This window comes from Lissotriton vulgaris, chromosome 3_1, assembly GCF_964263255.1.
Source record: "Lissotriton vulgaris chromosome 3_1, aLisVul1.2, whole genome shotgun sequence".
Classification (NCBI taxonomy): domain Eukaryota; kingdom Metazoa; phylum Chordata; class Amphibia; order Caudata; family Salamandridae; genus Lissotriton; species Lissotriton vulgaris.
Window position 1 is genome coordinate 158,292,373 of NC_141689.1, and position 18,606 is coordinate 158,310,978.

General features: G+C 49.5%; 1 protein-coding gene across 2 annotated transcripts in view; it reads left to right on the top strand.

The window, feature by feature from the left end:
- Positions 1-18,606, top strand: part of PIGO (phosphatidylinositol glycan anchor biosynthesis class O) — a 159,347-nt gene that overhangs the window by 39,671 nt on the left and 101,070 nt on the right. For both annotated transcript variants that reach the window (XR_015309267.1, XM_086960251.1), the window contains exons 5-6: positions 5,260-5,419; positions 6,534-6,713. Coding sequence is in view for 1 of the 2 variants with exons in the window: in XM_086960251.1 (XP_086816377.1) it covers positions 5,260-5,419; positions 6,534-6,713 (340 nt within the window). In the remaining variant the exon portion in view is untranslated. The remainder of the gene's footprint in view (positions 1-5,259; positions 5,420-6,533; positions 6,714-18,606) is intronic.

Here is an 18,606-nt window from a genome sequence, read left to right on the forward strand (position 1 = left end):
GACCACGTTTAAAACATATATAGTGTCAGCCTTGTCCCCGTCGATCCAGCCCAGCAACGAAGTCCAGGCGGGCAGCGGCCATCTTGGACATGAGGTGCAGATGTAAAGACCACCACCAGTTCAAAAGCCCCTCGCAGAAATCCGTCCCACGTAGTGCAGAACACTCAGTAGCTACCCAGCAAAGGTGGAAACCCAGCAGCAGTACCTGAAGGCCGAATGGCCAGGGCCGTTGCAACAACATCTTGGCAGAGCAGGGGGGCCCTCCGGGAGACCCCAAGGTGGACACGGGGCAAGTCGACCAGCAAGCGCTCTCCAGCCGGTAGGCAGGGTCCAGCGTCGCCCTCCCCAGCATCTCCAGAGTAGGGGGCCCAGCAGCCGAGTCATCCGGGGTGTAACGTGTCACAACACACGGCGGGGTACACGGGTCCCACCCGCCGGTCACCGGGTATCGCAGGTCCGGCGGGGAACTGCCAGCAGCACAGTCGTCCGGGAGCCCACCGGGCATCACTCCATTGAGACGGTCTCTCAGAGCACGGGCGCAAGCCCGCATAGATGACCGCAGATCGTGCAGGGCAATGTAAACATCTGCAAGGGCGATGGACTCCACAGCAGCCAGGTCCCGCACCCAAAGGGCGTCGCCATGTTGTCGTCCACTGTAGTGGCTGCCGGAGCCCATCTCAAAGGCGAAGCCGATAGTGTAGGCAGTGGGCGCAATCACTACTAAGCCACGATGAAAGTTTATCTCCCGCCGTCCAGGGTCCTGCCGTAAGCAACTTGCCTTAAGGAAAGCGTCTCGTGGATCCCCCGGGGGCTACCAGCAGAGATGAAGGGCGCCCGGTAAAATGGCGTCTGCTGCAGCGCCAAAGGATAGTGGAATCACCCAGCGCCGATCCTGGGACTGGTGAGGGATACAATGCAGCTCCTGAAGCAGTATCGAAGCAAACAGGGAAGAGCGGGCCGGACGGCACACTGTAGCAATCGTTTGCAACAGTAGCACAACAGCCTCCGACCCCTCCCGCTACAGGCGTCCGGGGCTGCCGAGTCAGGGGGCAGCCTCGCCGGAGAACAAAGGATCCGATCCCTCACACGCCGCGGTAGGGCAGGACCAAGGCAAATCTCCGGTTCCACAGCGAGCTGATCGGCGGGGAGCACACCATTCGAGGCGGAAGCCCAGCGCGGCTCCGAAGCGCCGGTTTTCAAGCAGGATAGAGATCAGGATCCGCTGCGCTTCGGATAGGAAGCGGGCAGGTCAGCGGAGCCGAGGAGTCAGGCGGCCATCACGGTCGCTGGCTTGGCTCCTCCACCTATTGCATTTTTAATGCTTGTTCCTCTTCCATCCTTCTGCTATCCTTCCGAATCTAAATAACTGACTAACATATCCACAACTTAAAATGTACTTGCATGTTTCACTATACTAATTCAACACTAATCCTCTATGGGTCCCGGAGTAGCGTGCTACTCGCTGAAAAGCGCTACGACGCCTCGTCAGGGGTAGTAAGCGCTATACAAATGCAATTACAAGACAATACAATAACTTGCCTTTGTGAATACTGAAAAATAGTAAACTTACACAAAAGTGGAATTTTACCTTTGTGAACGGGGCCTGCATTTTTCACAAGTTTCCTGGACCGTACATAGTTAGTACAGTCTGCTCTTATATTGGGGTTTGGGGTGAAAAGGTGCTCTATACATACTGATGCATAGGTCATCTTCTCATCGAAGACCCTCTGCCCACCACAGATCTGTTTTTCCATCTCATGACCTTGTTCTGCCACAAGGTGATTGATGGGATCTGAGAGAACCCTCACCTTTCTGTGTGTGTATGCATGCTCGAGAATATATAGATAGTATCGTGCCAAGTAACAGAAAATAACAGTTTGAAGTTGCAAATATTACAAAACAAGGAAATTAAGTATCACTGCGTTGTCTTTTGTAACAATGTAACCTATTTTGTTCTTGGAAACCATTTCTCATGTGTGTTTGTTGGTGCTACAACTAGTATAGAAGTCAATAAGTATGTCATGTCTTGCCTTTGGCCACGCCCCTTGCCACACCTATTGCCCCACTCACTCGCCATATTTAAATGAGTACCTGCACTATTTTTCGCATTTAAAACACTGCTCACAAGAGCCCCTTTGTGCACTGTTGTATATGACTGGACTTTGGAACAAGCGCTCAACGCAGCTGTAATTTTCATGTTGTAACTAAGGCCCCTGTTTTACACGAGGCTCAGTTTCACACATGCTTTTTCAAAGGCACAACATGAGTGTTTTACATTCATTCCAGTGGAAGGGCAGGGGAGTCAGGCGCCGGGGGAGGGGCACGTGTGAGGTGACACCCCACAGGAGAAGGCAGGCTTTGAAAATGATACTGGTGTTTATTTGTGTAGCACACACCACCAACTGATGCGTCTCCGTCGGCTTAAATATGAGCAGTTTATGTTAACATGCGTGCTGTGATCAAATAAGCAAAAGGATGAAAGGCTGAGTCGGCCCTTCAGGTATTCTGCCAGGTGGAAACTCTCTGTTCTCTGCAGCACGTACTGAACCCAGTCGTCTGTTGGTCCTGCAGTAACCAAGGCGCCTGGGTGGTGCTTTTGTGGTTGGACTCGTTAAATAAAGATATTCCGCTGTCTCTCATGACCCCCTCCGCAGTTCCTAGATTTTCCGCAGGTTCCAGACATTTTCCCATCAATGCTCGGGATTTTTATGTGACGTTTGCTGGCGTTGGGACTGACTGATTAATGCTCAAATAACACCTTGTACCAGTTGTTGGGTGCAAATGGTGTTCCAGACAAGTGTAGAACGTCCATGCAGAGGGCAGAAGGGTAAACGTGCCCTGCACTGGGCACTGTACACGTCTAGACTGTGCATGGAGGAGGGCGGCAGTGACCCCGTTCACTTACAGCAACAGCTCCCTTGGAGCGGGGGCTAGACTTTCAAAGGTGTCAATTGACTCTCTAGGGGTGCAAATGTGCTGTTGGGGGGGTGGCGGCAGCAGAAGCACACTTAAATGCGTGGAGTAAAGAGACATTTAAGTGAGGAATATGGGGGCGAAGGAGGCATTTAACTGAGATGTTTAAATGGAGCAGAGGGTGATGGGGAGGGGGGTGGGAGTCACTTAAGGACCACGAGGGGGGCGGGGAAGGCCCGCCTCCGAAAAATACAAAGATACTTTTCATCACAGAAAAGCTGTTCAACACAGTCAACCGGGTTTGGCACTGGGAGGTGAGATGGTTGTAATAACAATAGTTTTACATTTCTATTCAAAGAAAATTCGGATCCATTTCAGCCCCAGCTAACAGTCAAGAAGAGACAACACTTTGTGGTAAAACTATGGCAGGGCACAGGTAGGGCACAAGTCTTAAAAAAACACAAGACATACTTCACAGAGCAGTGAGCGCCGAAAGTCTGAACTCCACTCACCAGCCAGCGACAGACAAATGAGAGAGCTGAGTGGCGCATGCTCCAGGCGTGAAGCAAGCATGGTTGCAGGAGGCCTGGCACATGCTCCTTCACAGCTCTCGCATGAAAACATTTCTTGACAGCTTGTTAAAAAAACAAGCTGATAAGAAATGTCTTCACGACAGACGCAAACCAGGCAAGCCAGTCCGGCTCGGGGAGAAAGGGTGTCCACAGAAAACCCTAATATCCAATGGCAGGCCACCGTTTAGCATAAACGGTGAAGCCAGCCAATGGAAATGAGGGGCGGGGCTTAAAGCCCTCTTCTGAAAGTCCTCTCCTACTAAATCTCTCGCGGAGGCGGAACAAGGCTCTGCAATGCCATGCAAGACCTACAAACAATGAAATTCACAGAAAAAAGGCAAGTTTCAGGCACAAGCGCACAAAACCTCAAACTTGCCTTTTATGCTTTGGAAAGCATGCAATAACATAATTCACTGAAAAAGACCTCTTTGCCAACGCAACATTTCGCAACCTGAGAGTAACATGGCAGGCGTGTGTGAGTTATGCTGTGTATCTTTCCATGCGGAACTTCATCAGGGCTTAACCAATTCTTGAAGATCCGACCAGGTTGACTTCCAGGTACCTTTTGCGTGGGACCAGGGGAGACGAATATAGACGTTTGGGGCTATACATACCCCATTCCCCACTGAGGCGTTTAAAGATGAACGACTGCGACATTGGTCGGTAGCCCAACTCTCATATGACAGAGGGTTATTGTTTTAGTCTATAGATCCACAACCATTTTTTGTGGTTTATACCTGCCGTGAGTCTGGAGACACCGGGTCATCTATATTTGCTGCTATACTTATTCGACTTCCATATACATTACAGATCGTGACCTATCCATACCGTAGACGCTTTCTATACCTACTTTCTGATCATCACATGGGATCTTCAAGAATTTGTTAAGCCCTGATGAAGTTCCGCATGGAACGAAACGCATTGGCTGAGGCCTTTTAAAGATTGAACCAATAAAGGATTTTTTCACATAACTGCGAATCTTTAAACTTCTATTTTTTTTTGTGCACCATCCTTATCTTCAATAATTTGGTATCTGTCGCAACAGTGAAGCCTCTGTGTGGTTAGCTCCGGATGTCTTGTGTACAAACTCATTACTGACAAGCCAATTCAAGAGATTGAAGTGCTTAACCGTGGTCAGCCACATTCTCTGTGTTTTGCAATTATGCTGTGTATTTGTATGTTCCAAATCACAACTGGTGGATCGAGATTTGATTAATAAAATTCCACTCTATACTTCGACTTATTTTTCAAACAGAAACATATGGTGGTGCTATATACTTGTCTAACATCTTTGTTTGAATAAAGGCTTTTGATTTACACATGTTCTCAAATGAATACTCTTGTTATCAAAAAGTAGTAAAAGTAGCGGGAGAAAGGGGCAGAGTGCAGCCATCTGCACAGAACGTATAGGCAAGCTAAATCCCTTTTGTATGTTATTGGGTCCATGACCTGGTTTCACAGCTGGAAAGAGGTGCATGACAAAAAAGCATTTTCCTTGAATGGGAACAGTGCAGACTGCAGAAGTGTATTGGGCACACCTAAGTTTACGTCCCAGCTGCCTGGCTTTCTTCAGAGATGTATACAAACAAGGGCATGTTTGGAGTAGGTATCAAGCCTATGTCTTGATTTCATAGAATATGTAAGGGGATAATTTGCCCAACATTAACTTACTTCTATGTAGAGTCATTGCAATGCCTGGGCACTTTGTGTGCAGTATAGAGGAACAATTAGTGTACTGTAAAGTATTTAAATGATGTGTGTTTCTTTTTGACAGGACTCTCATTGAACACCTGGACAAGGACACCATACTGTTGGTAGTGGGTGACCATGGTATGACAGACACAGGAGACCATGGAGGAGACAGTGAGAAGGAAGTGAATGCTGCCCTCTTTGTATATAGTAAAACCCCACTTTTTGGAACTGCGCTCCACAAGGTAATGCTATATTGCACAGACAGAAGTGGGGCAGGTACAATGAGGAAGTGCTGGAGACCAGAATGTGAACCGGAGCCCAAGTGCTTGGGTTAACGCAAGTAATTGTCTATCATTGAGTCAATCGACGGGTACTTCAGGTCCTATTTAGTAGATATTGATTGCCCCTTCATGGCAAGCTTGCTGTACAATACAAATGATTTACTCTAAATGATATTCTATGTATGGTCTCTGTGAATAAATGGTTATCTTTCACTCCCAGTGCTTTCAACCTGACACCTTTAAACATAGGTCAAGTGGAAATTCCAAGCACTGTTTGAGGGAGAATGCTAATAGGACATGTCACTTTAAAAAAATCCATTGCATAACTGAACTGGCCAAATACTGTGTGGAAGCCTAGGACTGTGTTTGTGTGATATCTTTTCTGGGATACATGAACAATTGCCACTGTTCCCAATAAGGCACTTTTTAATAGGCTTAACATAAAAAGCCCCATTACTGGTTCAATGTACAAGTGCCGCTCTTCTGCACGAAAATAAGACCTTTCTATGCATACATTGTAGTATCTGCATCTGGAAGCTGGTAGATCCTAGGTTCCTTTCGCCCCTTGCCTTAGCCACTAGTCTAACAGATTCACCAGGCAGAACTCCTCACACTTAAATAAGATATAAATGAATATTTCCAAGATTTCCTAAATGTTAAAAGTCTTCCTGTGCAAAGGACTGTTCTGGATGTGGGTTAATAAATTGTAAGCACAGTTAGAACTTCTTAATCAATGTTTTAAAGAAAGGTTTGGTAACCGTTTCAAGGTCCCATAAATTAGGCACAGACCATGAGAAACTTGCGGGGTTTCTGCCATCTGGAGACAATGTTAAGTCAGATGCACGTTGTGTGAAGGCTGAAAGAGAAACCCTGTGCTGAGACCTTCCGTCGCCATGCTAGTCGTTTATAGTCATGTAATGTGGGACATAGATTTAATTGGAGAGAGTTGGGGGGCCCAGATATGCATCTGAAAATTTATAGAGATTGATTGTGGTCACTACCTGTGGTAAATAATGATTGGTGATTTGATAGTGAAACTTCAAGTGACATCTTAACACTTATTGCTTTCCTCTAGGAGCCAGAAGCTGTTCCTCAGGTTAACCTGGTTCCCACGCTGGCGCTGCTGCTTGGAGTCCCCATTCCCTACAGTAACATTGGAGGCGTGATGGCAGACTTGTTGTCTTGGAGCTATGAAGATTTCAACCTTTCTCCATCCTACACACAGGCCTTGGCTTATCACATTAATGCACAGCAGGTATTATTTTAATTTGACATACTAGTTATTAGTTTGAGATTTCATCATGTACGATCATACATTCACATGTTTCCCCATATGTATCAGCATCTCCACGCTAAGCATTTCTTACTTTCTCCCTGCCAACGTATCTCCTATGCAGCCTTACCTCGCTTATTCCTCCTTTCTCATGCCTGTTCTCCAACATCTGCCAGCCTCGCTGTCTTTTCTTTCTCCCACGTCTTATATCTTTCTGTACCTTTTTACTATCCATTTAACTGATAAGGGAGCCAGCCATATTATAAGACTGCATTCATTCTGTAGTCACAGGTTTGAATCCCAGCATTGCCTAATTACCTCTTAGTTTGGAAGATGAGTTTGTCATTGTTTCCGTTTTTTCCATGAGCTTTAGGATAACTTTGAATGCCCTCTTTCAGTGCTTTTCTATGAAGCATCTCTTGTTTTCTTTGTGTTTTAGTGCTTTTGATACTAGTATCAGATTTTGTTCGAGATATTTTTGTAGTTATAAGGGTCCAAACCTTTTTACAGTGGACAGAAAGTTAAGTTCTTTATTTCTTAAATGGATTACAACCAAGGGAGGCAGGGTTTCTCTCAGAAACCAGATTATTTTTGTGGCTCAGATTAGTGAGACCTTGTGGGAGTGCAATTGCTGCTCACAACAAGACTGCAGCCTCTCTCTTCTGTAGCCCAACAATTGGATTCCCTACAGCTCTTACTTGTAGATGCAAAACATATTTATCTCCCTGGCTAGATTAAGACTGTCATTCTTCATTCCACAATGAACTGCAATAATTCCAGACCAATAGATCCTCCAAATCAACAAGGGGGCAGGGCCGTTATGCCCTAAACCTTTCTTTGGTCCAGTCACCATATCTTTAATATCCATAGCTTGGGTGATTTAAAAGGCAACTTCTTGTAGGGGTCCATCAAAGTGCAACAAAGACCGAAAAGTCCCATAGGCTTTACTCCAGTAATTATTTGTCCCTAAAATGATCTGGATATCAGGCCAATTTTTAGATCTTTTCATGCTGTATCAGTTTGCTCCTGGTAGATCAATGTTGGCCAAAACAGTGTTGAGGGCTGGATGACCTCTTTGAATCTCCAAGATGCCAACTTCAACATCCAATGCAACTACAACATTCAGTTTCTAAGATTTACTATAAGCTTTCTGAATTTTTCATTCAGACTGAGCTACTTTCCCAGCTGTGGCAGTCCATCTACTTTCAAGTCTCGTACGGAGACAATTGGTTGGTAATGTCTCTCTGATTGCAAAGAGAACCCTCAACCAGTTTGCAATATTGTCTTTAATCAAGGTTATTCCATCACCAAAAGCAAATTTCATCTTATCTTTCTTACTAAAACTTCACTTGATTGGAGAGATGCCGGACTCCTTTGCTTTTCGAGTATCCCGACCCACTGATAGGATCATTTCTTCAAAACGGGTGGAGCAGCATTTTCTCCAAACGATCAGTGACATGGCATCCTGGTTGCAGAGGCTCTTGATTATGATGGCCACCTGGTGTTATGTTGTTCTTTTGCTTTGGATTTAGGTGCATATTTTGCAGCATCAACCTTCCTGAGAATGGGACTCATTTGCTATATGCGCAGTCCAGGAAGATTGCAGTTTACATACAGAGGTGGTTCCTCAGTCCTCTGTGATAAAGTTTGACCCAATGGTCTCTGGATTCTCAAGGAAAGAGATTGGCATACCAACCATGTAGAGTGCGTCATATTTAAAGCTTTGAAGACCATGTTTTTTCAGGTTCTCACAGACCACATATTTTGATGTTTTACTTGAATAAGTATGAAGTCACTCCGCGCCACTCCGTTTTTTAGTCTAGTGATTCAAGTTGAGGACGGGTCACTGTACAAAAACATTTGGGTAGTGTCTCCTCTTCAGAGGCAGAAGAATGTGGACGCAGCATTCCTTAGTTGGCTGCATCATGCTAAACCTGTGTGAGAGATTAGTCCAGATGAGTAGGTGGATCATCTTTAAGACCTGGATCTTTCTTAAAATAGGCTTATTTGCCATGAGAGTGGCAAATCTCAGTCCCTGGAGTTTGTATCTCAACAGGGCTTGCAAGATGCTATTCTTCTGACCTAGTTTGGAAAATCTCTTTTGTGTTTCTCCCCTTTTTAGGTCGAGCAGACCTACCCTCAATGCGTGAGCATTGAAGGTGTCTGCTTCAGACCTATTGTGGCCCGTATTGGCCTGTACCTAGGAATGTGGACACATAGCAGACGCGCGCTTTGAGGCTGTCAGATTTCACCTCGGGAGCACGCTGCTTGCTGTGTGTGGAGTGGCGTGTCAGTTTCACTTTTTATTACTTTCGTTTTTGCCTAGACTGGCTTTCAATGAAGAACGCTTGCTGGAATTAAATGTTGTTTTTTTCTATTTTAACATGCGAAACGGGGTGAAGACTGATAAAGAAAATGACGGTAAAACGCTGACAAAGGGGGAGCTTTAGAGTGCAGAGTGGAGCTTCAGAGTGGAGCTTCAGAGTGGAGCTTTAGAGTGCAGAGTGGAGCTTCAGAGTGGAGCTTCAGAGTGGAGCTTTAGAGTGCAGAGTGGAGCTTCAGAGTGGAGCTTCAGAGTGGAGCTTCAGAGTGGAGCTTCAGAGTGGAGCTTCAGAGTGGAGCTTCAGAGTGGAGCTTCAGAGTGGAGCTTCAGAGTGGAGCTTCAGAGTGGAGCTTTAGAGTGCAGAGTGGAGCTTCAGAGTGGAGCTTCAGAGTGGAGCTTCAGAGTGGAGCTTCAGAGTGGAGCTTCAGAGTGGAGCTTCAGAGTGGAGCTTTAGAGTGCAGAGTGGAGCTTCAGAGTGGAGCTTCAGAGTGGAGCTTTAGAGTGCAGAGTGGAGCTTCAGAGTGGAGCTTCAGAGTGGAGCTTTAGAGTGCAGAGTGGAGCTTCAGAGTGGAGCTTCAGAGTGGAGCTTCAGAGTGGAGCTTCAGAGTGGAGCTTCAGAGTGGAGCTTCAGAGTGGAGCTTCAGAGTGGAGCTTCAGAGTGGAGCTTCAGAGTGGAGCTTCAGAGTGGAGCTTCAGAGTGGAGCTTCAGAGTGCAGCTTCAGAGTGGAGCTTCAGAGTGCAGAGTGGAGCTTCAGAGTGGAGCTTCAGAGTGGAGCTTCAGAGTGGAGCTTCAGAGTGGAGCTTCAGAGTGGAGCTTCAGAGTGGAGCTTCAGAGTGGAGCTTCAGAGTGGAGCTTCAGAGTGGAGCTTTAGAGTGGAGCTTTAGAGTGCAGAGTGGAGCTTCAGAGTGGAGCTTCAGAGTGGAGCTTCAGAGTGGAGCTTCAGAGTGGAGCTTCAGAGTGGAGCTTCAGAGTGGAGCTTCAGAGTGGAGCTTCAGAGTGCAGAGTGGAGCTTCAGAGTGGAGCTTCAGAGTGGAGCTTCAGAGTGGAGCTTCAGAGTGGAGCTTCAGAGTGGAGCTTCAGAGTGGAGCTTCAGAGTGCAGAGTGGAGCTTCAGAGTGGAGCTTCAGAGTGCAGAGTGGAGCTTCAGAGTGCAGAGTGGAGCTTCAGAGTGGAGCTTCAGAGTGGAGCTTTAGAGTGCAGAGTGGAGCTTCAGAGTGGAGCTTTAGAGTGCAGAGTGGAGCTTCAGAGTGGAGCTTTAGAGTGCAGAGTGGAGCTTTAGAGTGCAGAGTGGAGCTTCAGAGTGGAGCTTTAGAGTGCAGAGTGGAGCTTCAGAGTGGAGCTTTAGAGTGCAGAGTGGAGCTTCAGAGTGGAGCTTTAGAGTGCAGAGTGGAGCTTCAGAGTGGAGCTTCAGAGTGGAGCTTTAGAGTGCAGAGTGGAGCTTCAGAGTGGAGCTTCAGAGTGGAGCTTTAGAGTGCAGAGTGGAGCTTCAGAGTGGAGCTTTAGAGTGCAGAGTGGAGCTTCAGAGTGGAGCTTTAGAGTGCAGAGTGGAGCTTCAGAGTGGAGCTTCAGAGTGGAGCTTCAGAGTGGAGCTTTAGAGTGCAGAGTGGAGCTTTAGAGTGCAGAGTGGAGCTTCAGAGTGGAGCTTTAGAGTGCAGAGTGGAGCTTCAGAGTGGAGCTTTAGAGTGCAGAGTGGAGCTTCAGAGTGGAGCTTCAGAGTGGAGCTTTAGAGTGCAGAGTGGAGCTTCAGAGTGGAGCTTCAGAGTGGAGCTTTAGAGTGCAGAGTGGAGCTTCAGAGTGGAGCTTTAGAGTGCAGAGTGGAGCTTCAGAGTGGAGCTTTAGAGTGCAGAGTGGAGCTTCAGAGTGGAGCTTTAGAGTGCAGAGTGGAGCTTCAGAGTGGAGCTTCAGAGTGGAGCTTCAGAGTGCAGAGTGGAGCTTCAGAGTGGAGCTTTAGAGTGCAGAGTGGAGCTTCAGAGTGGAGCTTTAGAGTGCAGAGTGGAGCTTCAGAGTGGAGCTTTAGAGTGCAGAGTGGAGCTTCAGAGTGGAGCTTCAGAGTGGAGCTTCAGAGTGGAGCTTCAGAGTGGAGCTTCAGAGTGGAGCTTCAGAGTGGAGCTTCAGAGTGGAGCTTCAGAGTGCAGAGTGGAGCTTCAGAGTGGAGCTTCAGAGTGCAGAGTGGAGCTTCAGAGTGGAGCTTCAGAGTGCAGCTTCAGAGTGGAGCTTCAGAGTGGAGCTTCAGAGTGGAGCTTCAGAGTGGAGCTTCAGAGTGGAGCTTCAGAGTGGAGCTTCAGAGTGGAGCTTTAGAGTGCAGAGTGGAGCTTCAGAGTGGAGCTTCAGAGTGGAGCTTCAGAGTGGAGCTTCAGAGTGGAGCTTCAGAGTGGAGCTTCAGAGTGGAGCTTCAGAGTGCAGAGTGGAGCTTCAGAGTGGAGCTTCAGAGTGCAGAGTGGAGCTTCAGAGTGGAGCTTCAGAGTGCAGAGTGGAGCTTCAGAGTGGAGCTTCAGAGTGGAGCTTCAGAGTGGAGCTTCAGAGTGGAGCTTCAGAGTGGAGCTTCAGAGTGGAGCTTCAGAGTGGAGCTTCAGAGTGGAGCTTCAGAGTGGAGCTTCAGAGTGGAGCTTCAGAGTGGAGCTTCAGAGTGGAGCTTCAGAGTGGAGCTTCAGAGTGCAGAGTGGAGCTTCAGAGTGGAGCTTCAGAGTGGAGCTTCAGAGTGCAGAGTGGAGCTTCAGAGTGGAGCTTCAGAGTGCAGAGTGGAGCTTCAGAGTGGAGCTTCAGAGTGGAGCTTCAGAGTGGAGCTTCAGAGTGGAGCTTCAGAGTGGAGCTTCAGAGTGGAGCTTCAGAGTGGAGCTTCAGAGTGGAGCTTCAGAGTGGAGCTTCAGAGTGGAGCTTCAGAGTGGAGCTTCAGAGTGCAGAGTGGAGCTTCAGAGTGGAGCTTCAGAGTGCAGAGTGGAGCTTCAGAGTGGAGCTTCAGAGTGCAGAGTGGAGCTTCAGAGTGGAGCTTCAGAGTGCAGAGTGGAGCTTCAGAGTGCAGAGTGGAGCTTCAGAGTGCAGAGTGGAGCTTCAGAGTGGAGCTTCAGAGTGCATGGTGGAGCTTCAGAGTGGAGCTTCAGAGTGCAGAGTGGAGCTTCAGAGTGCAGAGTGGAGCTTCAGAGTGCAGAGTGGAGCTTCAGAGTGCAGAGTGGAGCTTCAGAGTGCAGAGTGGAGCTTCAGAGTGCAGAGTGGAGCTTCAGAGTGGAGCTTCAGAGTGGAGCTTCAGAGTGGAGCTTCAGAGTGGAGCTTCAGAGTGGAGCTTCAGAGTGGAGCTTCAGAGTGCAGAGTGGAGCTTCAGAGTGGAGCTTCAGAGTGCAGAGTGGAGCTTCAGAGTGGAGCTTCAGAGTGCAGAGTGGAGCTTCAGAGTGGAGCTTCAGAGTGCAGAGTGGAGCTTCAGAGTGGAGCTTCAGAGTGCAGAGTGGAGCTTCAGAGTGCAGAGTGGAGCTTCAGAGTGGAGCTTCAGAGTGCATGGTGGAGCTTCAGAGTGGAGCTTCAGAGTGCAGAGTGGAGCTTCAGAGTGCAGAGTGGAGCTTCAGAGTGCAGAGTGGAGCTTCAGAGTGCAGAGTGGAGCTTCAGAGTGCAGAGTGGAGCTTCAGAGTGGAGCTTCAGAGTGGAGCTTCAGAGTGGAGCTTCAGAGTGGAGCTTCAGAGTGGAGCTTCAGAGTGGAGCTTCAGAGTGGAGCTTCAGAGTGGAGCTTCAGAGTGGAGCTTCAGAGTGGAGCTTCAGAGTGGAGCTTCAGAGTGGAGCTTCAGAGTGCAGAGTGGAGCTTCAGAGTGCAGAGTGGAGCTTCAGAGTGGAGCTTCAGAGTGCAGAGTGGAGCTTCAGAGTGGAGCTTCAGAGTGCAGAGTGGAGCTTCAGAGTGGAGCTTCAGAGTGGAGCTTCAGAGTGGAGCTTCAGAGTGCAGAGTGGAGCTTCAGAGTGGAGCTTCAGAGTGCAGAGTGGAGCTTCAGAGTGGAGCTTCAGAGTGCAGAGTGGAGCTTCAGAGTGGAGCTTCAGAGTGCAGAGTGGAGCTTCAGAGTGGAGCTTCAGAGTGCAGAGTGGAGCTTCAGAGTGGAGCTTCAGAGTGCAGAGTGGAGCTTCAGAGTGGAGCTTCAGAGTGCAGAGTGGAGCTTCAGAGTGGAGCTTCAGAGTGCAGAGTGGAGCTTCAGAGTGGAGCTTCAGAGTGGAGCTTCAGAGTGCAGAGTGGAGCTTCAGAGTGGAGCTTCAGAGTGCAGAGTGGAGCTTCAGAGTGGAGCTTCAGAGTGCAGAGTGGAGCTTCAGAGTGGAGCTTCAGAGTGCAGAGTGGAGCTTCAGAGTGGAGCTTCAGAGTGCAGAGTGGAGCTTCAGAGTGGAGCTTCAGAGTGCAGAGTGGAGCTTCAGAGTGGAGCTTCAGAGTGCAGAGTGGAGCTTCAGAGTGGAGCTTCAGAGTGCAGAGTGGAGCTTCAGAGTGGAGCTTCAGAGTGCAGAGTGGAGCTTCAGAGTGGAGCTTCAGAGTGCAGAGTGGAGCTTCAGAGTGGAGCTTTAGAGTGCAGAGTGGAGCTTCAGAGTGGAGCTTTAGAGTGCAGAGTGGAGCTTTAGAGTGGAGCTTTAGAGTGCAGCTTTAGAGTGCAGCTTTAGAGTGCAGCTTTAGAGTGCAGCTTTAGAGTGCAGCTTTAGAGTGCAGCTTTAGAGTGGAGCCTCAGAGTGGAGCCTCAGAGTGGAGCCTCAGAGTGGAGCCTCAGAGTGGAGCCTCAGAGTGGAGCCTCAGAGTGGAGCTTCAGAGTGGAGCTTCAGAGTGGAGCTTCAGAGTGGAGCTTCAGAGTGGAGCTTCAGAGTGGAGCTTCAGAGTGGAGCTTCAGAGTGGAGCTTCAGAGTGGAGCTTCAGAGTGGAGCTTCAGAGTGGAGCTTCAGAGTGCAGAGTGGAGCTTCAGAGTGGAGCTTCAGAGTGCAGAGTGGAGCTTCAGAGTGGAGCTTCAGAGTGCAGAGTGGAGCTTCAGAGTGGAGCTTCAGAGTGGAGCTTCAGAGTGCAGAGTGGAGCTTCAGAGTGCAGAGGGGAGCTTCAGAGTGCAGAGGGGAGCTTCAGAGTGCAGAGGGGAGCTTCAGAGTGCAGAGGGGAGCTTCAGAGTGCAGAGTGGAGCTTCAGAGTGCAGAGTGGAGCTTCAGAGTGGAGCTTCAGAGTGGAGCTTCAGAGTGGAGCTTCAGAGTGGAGCTTCAGAGTGGAGCTTCAGAGTGGAGCTTCAGAGTGGAGCTTCAGAGTGGAGCTTCAGAGTGGAGCTTCACTCTCTTGGGGCCGCCTGGCCATGCCTACGCCTGATCCGAAACGGTTTAAAGAGACCTCGTCCTGATCTGTCCGACCCCCACAGAGCGGTCGCACTTTAATTCTTCTACAGCTGTCAGACTTCTATCGCGCCTGCCGCCGCCACCCCCTCCCCTCGCTCTTTCCAGGAGCTGTCAGCCGCTTCTAGGAGCTGCCGCACACTGCACCGTGGGCAGAGCTGGGAGACGCGCCACAGATCTGCCAGACCACCCCTACCCGGAGCTGTCTTTTTCCAGGGATCTCAAGGGCCCTGATTTCCCCGCCAGTGCCTCCAGAACCCTCAACCCCTTCGCCGTAAGCCCCCTCCCCAACCAGCATGCCAGACCCTTCTCATGAATGTCAGACTCCCTGTCACTCAATTCCCATTCCCCCTGCCCCGTCATTTATGTCAGCTCCCCTGTGCTAGAGTCCAGGACCGCGCACGCCCTCAGTCCGTAGCTTAGACCCCATCCTACAGACACAAGACCCCCGCTCCGAGATGTCCGATAAAAACTATTTAAAAAAAAAAAAAAAAAACTAGCAAGGCACCCTCTGGAGCGGCCTCCTTTCTAAAAGTGTCAAACCTCCCACATCAGCCTGGCCCCGCTCAGAGTTATCGGAAATGACTCTTAGAACTTTAACACCCCAAATGCAGCTCAGGCCCCCAAAAGATGACACACACACCCTCCCCAGGACTGTCAGAAACACTCACGAGTGGCCAGACGCGTCTCCCCTTGCTGTCAGACACCCCAAAGCTGTGAAACCACCGCCGCCCCCCAGACACACACACACACACACACGTCCGCCCCCTCTGAGCTACTAAGGGACAGCTCCTAGGCGCACGTGCCACGCCCCTGCCACCCCCGCAACATAAATATTAACCCTTCATTGCCCCGCCTCCTGCTCGCCAAGTCATGCGGGTTCACGGGCCGTGTCCTTACCTGCTCTGTCCCAGAGGGGCTGTCGGTGGCCGGGTCCAGTGCACACGGGGTTCAGGGTTTGAAGGGGTGGGGGGGGGGGCTTCAGGCCAGCCCGGTCACGCCGCAGCTCCGGGGGCTGCCGCCCCTGCTCAGCTGCAGTCAGTGGTGGCTGGTGAGATTTTAAAGTGGTGGGGCGTAACCCTTCCGTGGGAGATGCACTGTGGCGAGGGAGTGTAGCAAGCAAGCCCGAACAGCTAAAGGGGGGTTCGGGGAAAATTTCGAAAAATGAGTGGGCAAATGGTGCATTTTCAAGCAAATTTGAGAAGCAAGAAGGCTAATAAAGTAATTGTGAAAGTGCAGTTATTACATTAATAAAGGGATGTAATATAGAAGCTGCTCCTTCAGTATAACCACAGAGCTTCATAACAGACTTCCAGAAACAAAGTTGAGAACGTCACAGAATTATTTTATTTAAACTGCAAACAACTAAACACACAACTTAAGAAGATTAGAGCCACTCGCCTTTGAGAATCAGATCATACCACCACAACTGGCATGAGTATGGATATCTGAGCAACAGTTATCGACCAGAATTAATTGAGGTTACAAACAACTGATACCTGTGATTGATTGTGCAATGTGCACAATCAATGTGCATCACAAATAAGGAACGCCCGTTTCACTCTTTTCATAAATTAAAACATTTTAGTCAATCGGAAAGGTATTTCTGGGCTGCCAAGAGTTTTTGTACACCCTAAAAGAACCAATCGATCCTGTAAACGAACGGCTTAACACATTAGAGGTGTACTGATGCACACTTGTGAAGCACAAATCTACCTACACAAAGTAAAGGAGCACTGTACGCTGGTGGCGCTGCAGTGTGTCAAAAACTTGATCATGAGGCCCTCAATCTGTGTACCCCACACGCGTCCCTTTGGCTATTGTCTGTCCAGGCAGCGCCTCCTCCCTGTCTGTGATCACACCTGGAGAGAAGCGCTAGAGAGGCCAGTTGGCTGCAGTTACCACCAGTCTGGACGCGTGCCCCTGTGCTGCGCAGTTGTATTTCATCATTGCTTCTGTACATTGCAAGGTTTGTCTGTCTCGCTGTCTGTCCATCCGTCTCAGACTGTCACCTCCTCCCACTCTGCACGGGGCTGCATGTGGCCCATTTTATCAGCTTTTATGATGTGGCAGTATCTGAACCCAGTTGCTGCTGCGCTAAAATAAAGATTATGTTTGTGAAGAGAAGAGCTAAATTAGCTAACTTCAAAAATAGCGCTGTTGTGAAGCGGCGCTGAAAGCGGAAAGTGTAAAGGAAGCGCCCCGAGCCGGATTTAGAGAGGGACACGCTGAAGGAACAAGGGACAGAGTCCCCAGAAGTGCTGCCTGCATCCAGCCATGCGAGGAGGGTGTGGGAGCCTCTCCTTGAACTCGGTGTTCAAGAGAACACTTTGTTTTCCTTCGAAAGCGCTTCACTCAACGCGATGGTGGCAGGTGAACAGCGGGCCTAGCACCATCATCTCTTTTCTTCTGTTTGATCACATGTGTTTCATCCATTCCTCCCGCTTTTTTTCACCCCGGTCCCTTTCCTCATTCCCTTTTCGTCCCTCTCTCCTACTATCCGTCTTCTCCTGGACATTCTCTCCTTCCCTCCCACCCCCTCTATTCTTCTTTCACCTTTTTTATTAATAATAAAAAAAAGTGTCCAGCCCTCGAGAACATCCAGCTCTCACTGCGACTAGGCAAGCAAAGAGGACCTCGTCTTTTACTACAGTACATAACAACAGAACAAATGTCCTACCTTTCACTTCTCACGCATTAGTAGTTAGCGCCGCCCTCGATGTCTTCCGACGACCACGACGCAGCAGACAGTGCAGTGCAGACAAAGGAAAGCACCAGGCGGCGAGGCAGCCAGCCATGCGGTCCACCACTCTCCTTCGTGTCGTGACTCACGCTAAGTTCTACTTTCACTTACTTGTTGTTGTCTGGTACGCCACGCACTGTAACGTCCCGACAGCGTAGGGAAATGGCCAATCACATCGACATGGCTGGATATAGCCATATGTGATTGGCCATACAGTGCGGCCCTCAGCAGAGCAGCCAACACCCACGCGCGGCACCATCCTGCTGCAGCAGCCAATCCCGGCGCAGCGTTAACACCACCACTGCGCCAGGATTGGCTACCGAGCAGGTACTATTCTGCCCATAATGAGACTGGGGCCCCGGGTCCCTGGCTGTGTCTCTGAATGCCGTAGGGGGGGGGAGAGGTCTGCCAGTTGTACGCATGCGCTGACCAGTCGAAATATGAAGTACTCCTGGATTTCGTATGCGCAGTCACCCTGCTGCTTCTGTCAGTGCTATTCTGCTCTGCTCTGGCTGCCTGTCACTCTCTGCCGCAGCCCCGCCCCCCAAGGCCGTCAGCCCACTTCCTTATGTTATGGCATGCCCGATTCTGACGGCGTTGTCCCGTGGCCGGTAGCGCGCAGTGGGTGCCATTTGATTTGACAAAATCATTTCTTTAATGCATCTTGGGCAGTGCGGTCGTCCATAGCTAGTGGGGCAACGCCCCAACGCCCCCAATGGACGCACCGCCACTGGCTGCAGTCCTGCTCGCCCCCTCTCCACCAAAGCTGCATGGCTGGCTGCTGCAGGAGAGAGCGGCCCGGTGCCTCCAGTCCAACACCCCCGCCGGCCGGCTCCTCACTCCACCTTGAACGCCTGGTGGTCCCCTCCTTCAGATCCCGCCCCCACTGGGTCTGCTTTTGAAAATTCGGGGGTGCAGAGTGCTGTTTTCTGCTCTTCTCGCCCTTTCCAGCCTCCTCTGCTCAGTGTGTGTCAGGGGCAGAGGAGATCATGAGACAGCCCTGCCAGCTCCCGCCCGCTCCTCCCAGCCTGGTCTGGGCCAACTCCCATTGGCATTTTTGAGGTCTAAGCTACATCTTACTGGTAAGACAACTGTTAACAATATACAGGTGAGAATTTTGAAAAGGTACTCACGTTATTTAAAAATCAATGTGTGGGAGGAAAATTGTTTTCTTCTTTAAAAATCAATGAGAGTTTCTGGAAAGGCACTTTTCTGTACATACTGTTTTTGAAGATGAACTGGGTTTCTCCCTTCCTTCCGTCTTTGTCAGCTTTAATATCCGCAGCTGACCCTTTACCTTTGTGCAAGGCAACGTGATCACAGGACAGTTCATGATTGCCCCACCTCCATGTCTATTCATCACACTGTCAACATCTCAATTATTTTAGCCAACTTGAGTTTGTTACAGCACACATACCATTGTCCTGAAGCTTCTCTATCCCACCCAATGCTGTGCCTCTTTCTCTTTTGACTTTATTCAAATGTCTTATTTCCAA